The sequence below is a fragment of the Centroberyx affinis genome, unplaced genomic scaffold (assembly GCF_046629955.1).
Source record: "Centroberyx affinis isolate AG114_WGS23_722 - 3 ecotype Tasmania unplaced genomic scaffold, CSIRO-AGI_Caff_v1 ptg003541l_1, whole genome shotgun sequence".
Classification (NCBI taxonomy): Eukaryota; Metazoa; Chordata; class Actinopteri; order Beryciformes; family Berycidae; genus Centroberyx; species Centroberyx affinis.
The window spans coordinates 64315-71043 of NW_027281481.1; the positions used below are offsets into that span (position 1 = coordinate 64315).

Below are 6729 nucleotides of genomic sequence, written 5' to 3' on the forward strand. Positions count from 1 at the left end.
AAAGCTGACTGACATCCGTGGTTCCGGGGTGTTAGAGGCGGGTGGGTTGAGGGCGGGTTTTTTTTTTTTGTACTTATATCTTCTTTATTATCATCCTCATTATTATTATTATTATTATTATTATTATTATTATTATTATTACATGTTAATTAACTTATTTTGGGTTTTTATATGCACTGCTGTATCACCAAGCATATTCTTATTATTTTTTCTTACTGTTGTTATTATTATTTTAATTATTATTACTATCGATTCTACTTATTTATTTATTTTATTTTATTATTCGTTTATATATAGGCTATATTTATATATAGATACTACTGCCATTTTATATGTTGAATTATTACTATATATTGTTTTTTCTTTTACTTCTCCTTTTCTGTATCCCCCCTCCCCTCACATAATGTTGACTTGTTTGTCTTTTGTCTGCTTTTGTCAGTCTTAAAAAAGAGATGATATCTGTACTGTCATAATTTGCATATTTACAAATGTTTCTGTATCTCAATAAAAAAATGTTCAAACTAAAAAGCTGACTGACTACTTCTGCTCCTCTCTCTCTCTCAGCTACGTGTGACTCCAGGCACTTCGGCGCGGGAGATGGTGCAGCTGGTGGTGCAGGAGATGAACGCCGTGTCTCGCCGCCTGCTGGGTAGCAGCAGCAGTAACGACGGAGGCGGCGGTGAACAGGAGCAGTGTGTGTATTACAGCCCCGAGCAGCTGGAGCACTTTGGCCTTGTGCTGGTGGTGGAGGACAGAGAGAAGTGGCTTCAGGATGACTTCTGTCCCCTGGAGCTGCAGAACCCGTGGCTGAGGGGCAAGCTGTGCGTTCGCATCAAGGAGTACTCCCCCCTGGCGCTCAAATACAGCCGGGCCACCACAGTGTGACATTTCCAGGAGAGAGACAAGGGAAAATTTGGGAGTTCATGCTAGGTGCAGATTCTCCTTTGGTGAATGTGGTATTGATCTTGTGGACGTTTCACCTGGATCAGAGGTTAGACTTTTTGACAAACCTGGGCAGTAACTTCCACAGATTGCCCTTAAAGCTGAACTCTTTCCTCTGATTGTGGTGTTACCGTCCACTACTGCAGCTACAAAATGTTGTCATATTTTCTGTTGTGTTATTGTTTTCTGAAATGCTGCTCTGAGAATCTATGTTTCCATGAAGACTGTTCTCCCATACATAAAGGACCTTTTTATATGAACATATGAGATCCTCATATGGACACCAAATGAACAATAACAAAATGGAACAAAGAGAAAACAGTTTTTGTGCCGTCAGACATTATTGGGCAAAAGGGATGTGACGGTGAGGAAGATTAATGGAGCGTCACTTCGGCTTCTGCCGTGATTGACGCCAGCACATTGGGCAGCGCACGTTGCCAAAACTACATGGGCAGCATCATCGCCTCCCCAGCCACACGCGGACAAGGCTTTTCCTATGAACTCTCTCATTGTGTCATTCCCAAAGAGCTGTCGGCTGCAGCCGCCCGGCCCCATGTTCCCAGGATGTGGGCTCTGGACCAGGCCCAGAGGGCAGGAAGGAAGGGGGAAGTGCAGAGGGGGGCTGGCGTCTCCACTTGGGGACGCAATCGGCCCGACGATTTGGCCCATCAGCCTGTCACTCAACCGCTCTTGGCCACTGTACTGTCTGGTAGCGAGAGGGCCAGCAGCCCAGGGAGAGAGAGCTAGATAGAGTGAGAGAGAGAAGGAGGGTGGAGGCTGCGTCTTTTAGAACCTGGCACTGACTCTCTGGTGTTCTTTTTCTCCCCTCTGCAGGAACAAATCCTCTGTATAGTAGAGAATCCAGTCATAGCGTAGCTAACTAATATGATCATCTCATCCAGTGAAGTAACACAAAATCAAGCCAGCCGATTTTGATTTTAAAGAGAGAAAAGACCAGCAATACTTTACTCTTTTTGTTTCTCTAATTGATTGGGAAAGCATGTAAATCTTCCAGAATTCTGCTGAATACGTCTGAAGTACTGTAGTCATGCTGTGCTAAATGTTAACGTTAATGTTAGGTTCAGTGTTTTTGTTGTGTTCCGTTAATGACAGTGGTATTCCCAGTTGCATCAGAAAATGGCGCCCGCCAGCCTAGGGCAGGGTCTCCCAAAAGTATTCTAGTGTTAAAGGGATGGCAGGTTGTTAAGAGGCCTCACATTTGTAAGCAATGCTTGTGCAAATCACATGCAGTATAATACACAGTATTATAGTATATAACAGTTTTATAATAGCTATAATAACTTGGTGTATAGGACTTAAACACAGGATGTTTCAAACAAATTACAGTATTTACAGCCCCAATGACTTGCACTAGCATCGCTAACAAATTGCTAACAAACACTTCAAACACAATTCTGCCTCCAGTATCTCAATAACCAAAACACAAGTGCTTTTTGGCTGGATTACAGGCACTCTGAGCACATGATTAATCAGGCTTCTTAAAAACCTAAACTATCCCTTTAATGTGATTTTGGGAAACTGGGCCAAGTTTGGGTTTCTCTGTCCACACTACAGTGTACAGTGCTGTGACTGCTCACAACATGCAGTTGGAATAAGACGGTCCGTGCATCGCTTACATGGCATGGAGCTCGGCATCTCATGGTCACAGTGACTGCAGGCTTTAGTATTCTAATTTTTGTCAACATATGGTAAAACACTTTTATTGCACAAAAGAGGTCAACCTGGTTGGTTCGGTGACATCATAGCATCATAATATCCTGCAGCATTTCTAAATGTAAGACACTCGATACCTACATTGCATTGTGGGCATCTTCACTAATGTAGCACCAGAAAGGTCTGAGTTCTCTGAATGAAGTCAGTGAATGTGTTAGTGGTTGTAAGCCTGCAGTTACTGTAGCATTCGAGGTTCAGTGGAACCTACAGAATGATGTAGAACCTCCTGTTATAGGTAGCAGGGGGTTCTCTAACCTGATAAGAGTGTTTACAAAATTTAGTTTCCTTTGATCCTCAAAAAAATGTGTTTACGTGTAACTACTGTATAAAAAAAGTCTTAAGAGCAACTGATGTTATAAGTTGTAATTGGTTTTACTGATGGTTTGAACTCTTGTGTTAGCGCTTAGATGTCTTCTTTATTCACATTGTTAAAAGCGGTTTTTACAAGGGCCAACTGCAAAAATACAACACAACTACAAACCCATGTGCATAGACAGGACCAGGGGTTGAATGTACTGTATCTGCTCTAAATGTGAAAGTAAGTGAATGTGGGGCTGTCATCACTCTAGAGGTCAAAGGTCAATGAGGCTATAGACACTCGTCTGTCTCAAGAGTGGGCTGGAAGGGGAGGGGGTTATATAAACTCCCTTTCCAGGCGAAAAGAAAAGTAAAAAGAAAAGTAAAGCCCCATCTTTACAAGGAGCCGTTGGCAGATCCATCAGGCGAAGTCATGAAGGAGACATCACGTCACTTTTTTAAAATCTATTTTTATTGAACAATAAATGAATATTACAAAATAAAAGCCTTGGTTGTTTATGTGGGTTTCTCCTCTTTTTACACACCGCACACGATTGTAGGAAGTCGCTAACTTTCACATTTGCCCCGCTGAACAATAACAGAAGTTTTTATTTGATATTGGCTTTTTTAATACTTCCTGTTTCAGAGATAGTCCATTTTGGTTACATTAGGCCTCAATTGTATTCTACATTGTCATAGTTCAAGAGCTGAAAGCCCCACTAGATTCGATGATATTTGTTGGCACACCTCACCAACCATAAGGAGCATAACAAGGTTATATTTCAAGTGTGGCTGACCAAATTTTCTTTGGAGCTTATTCTTTTAGTTTGGAGTTTCAGCCACATGTACGATACACCCCCTAAAGTCATCCACTTGCCTGATATGAATACGAATAAATGACAAATAGAGGTCACTTGTTCCTACAGATGCTGTATTGCAATGACCTCATCAGTGTTTGCTGCCCAGTTGATGAAAACTGAACGGTGGGCAGCTGCAGAGTGAATCTAAGTGTCTAAGCAATGGGCCATGGCGGCAATCACCAGCGATGAACAATGATGCTACTATTGCCTGTTCTGAGGGAGTGCTTTTACTGTCATTTTATAACAGTTTCAAAATGGACTTTAGGCTTAGGGTTAGGAAAATACTTGACATAGTGTACATCTCCTCCACCAGCTTCGGAGTGATGTGCCTTACCTCAGCTTGAGGTTCACAATGGAGTACTGTAAAGATGAGATACGTTTTTTGGAACTAGACAAACCTATCACTGACATTTTTCACAAGAGACTGATAGAAATACAGTTTTCCACACGCAGCCCTGTCACCCTTAATAAATACCAGCATTCCATATGGAGAATTTGTGAGGCTGAAATAACTATTTTCCAGACTGGATCATCTATATTTAGACATATAAACTCAAGATCTTAAGCTTGGGATAAAATATTGTCTACATCTGCAATATGTCAACTTTTCAGACCTAAGAAAAGCAGCCTTGTTTGTAGCTTGATGACAATGCATCTTTGAGTTTATCCAATGGGTTTTGAAAAGGTTTCTTGAGCCCAAGATGACCATATAATCCTTCAAATGAAGTGAAAACATCAAAATCACAAATGTTCGTATCCACAATATGTATGTATGTATGTAGCATTGCATTATATCATTTGAAATCGTAGAAGAATTTTGAAATGTGACCTGATCCGACAACATTCTCCGCTTCTCTGTGGGTGGAGAAAATTTCCCAACAGTGTCCACACACCCAACACCAGAATTTCATTTGGGCAGATCTGGGATCAGATTTGGGTAAATCTGTGGGTCTCAATTAGTGGGGATGGGATGTTTTTCTCTGTTGCAGCCTCACTTACTGATTTAGGCTGATGAGACTGGTGTATTTTTACATAAAAATGTTATCTAATGTAGCTTTACAGTATTGCTTTAACAAAACTCTTATTTCTTAATGGTCTGCATTAATCTATCTGAGAAAAGATTTTAGAAAATTACAAAAAGTATACAGTATACAAAAAATAAAGCTTTTGAAATTGTCTGTTAATATATTTAATTAGAAAACATCCTAGAAATACCTCAGGAATCTAATATAAAAAATGAACACGTGATTATGAATAGTATTAGAATAGTATTATAGTATTATATGACTATGACTATTATATTCACATCAACACAGCCTGTTCACATATCTATAACATATTGACTGTTAAACAGGCTTGATGTACTTGCTGCTATAAAGAAATACTAAAAAGAATTAAAAGTAATTGAACTGAAACCTTGCAGTATGCAGTAGAATATACATCTTTGTATGCATAAATAACAGTTTACCATGCACAGCTCTGTGTTATTACATTCTACAGTATGCATCATGTTTAGTTGAATCACCATCCTTGGTAGGTTTGTGCCTGGCCAGGTTGCTTTCGGCAGGCTCATATCACAGCGCTCCCTTGCTAGCGCCATGTTTTTTTTCAGCCCTTGAGCAAATAAAACGCTGCGTGCTTCCCTGTCAACAGATCCTACAAACACTAATGTGCAGATGGACACACACAAATACACAAATACACACACACACACACTGGCGCACACAGTAGCACACACACGGGAGTCTTAATATATAGATGTGCAAATGCGCATGTATACCATCTAGAAGATTTACACTTTCGTACTATGCCCAAACAGAAACGCACACACACTTTCCCAACCAGCATATCGTACACAAATCATGCCATTATGGATCCTTGCCAACACACTACGCCTTTAAGAGAAGCCCTTTACCGTTTATTGACAGTAACTTAAGAATTGTACTGGAATTCTGACACCTCCTAATTTTAAACCTTCAGACTCCGGGAGGACCCGTGCTAAATATAACCGCTGGCATATCTCTAAATACTTATAAAGAAAACATTCCAAAAAGGCCGTGAATAGTGGCGATTCACGCTCATAAAAGAGATTCAGAGTGGAGCGGGCTTAGCTGGGGTGCAGTGACCCATGACTCATCAAAAAATCTGCAGCCGAGCCGTGACAGGGAGAGATGTGTATCTGGGCGAATCATTTGATAGGTGATTTCGTCAGCACTTCCACTGGCAGAGGGGCAGGATCCAGAGGCTGTTAAGCTCTGTACTGGAAGTGGAAGAATCCAAACTGCTATTTGCATGTATGAGTGTGCTTGTGCGTGTGTGTGTGTGTGTGTGTGTGCGTGTGTGTGTGCCAACCTGTCAGCCTGCAAAACAGCAATCCTTGCATCTTGAAAGTGAGCAGGCTTCAGTCCCTAATCTCCTCCATCCCAGAATGCCCCACCTCCTTGCTCTTCGACTTGACCCCTTCTGAGGTCACTGAGGATTAGGGGCCGAAGGGTTGGGACCACGCCTTGGCCAGATAACCTTACACACACACACACACACACACAGCCACACAGCCGTCCTACTCTGAAAATTCCTCAAACAAAATAGGCACACTTACTAATCGTCCAGAACTTTATAGTCTAGATGCACGCCTATACATGTGAACCAGGATCACGGGTGTGTATGCAAACAAAAGTACAAGCCCTGCTCAGCTAAAGAGCTTCAACACACTCAAAACACGCCTCTCATACGCTTACAATTGAATTTCTTATAAGTTTGCACTATTTAGACAGTGAGTTCGTAAAAGCACGCAGGCTGTCACGTATGTCTGCTTTGACAGCTCACTACTGTCGCCACAGTGACCGTATCCCTCTTTCCTCTCATTCCGTTCCATTTCTGCACCCAGTGATCACCT

General features: G+C 41.5%; 1 protein-coding gene across 1 annotated transcript in view; it reads left to right on the forward strand.

Annotated features, from left to right (window-relative positions):
* Positions 1-1434, forward strand: part of LOC139661523 (ankyrin repeat and fibronectin type-III domain-containing protein 1-like) — a 53661-nt gene extending 52227 nt beyond the window's left edge. Inside the window, exon 21 of the mRNA XM_071539980.1 lies at positions 565-1434. Coding sequence (XP_071396081.1) covers positions 565-885 — 321 coding nt within the window. The 3' untranslated portion in view covers positions 886-1434. The remainder of the gene's footprint in view (positions 1-564) is intronic.
* The last annotated feature ends 5295 nt before the right edge of the window (positions 1435-6729 follow it).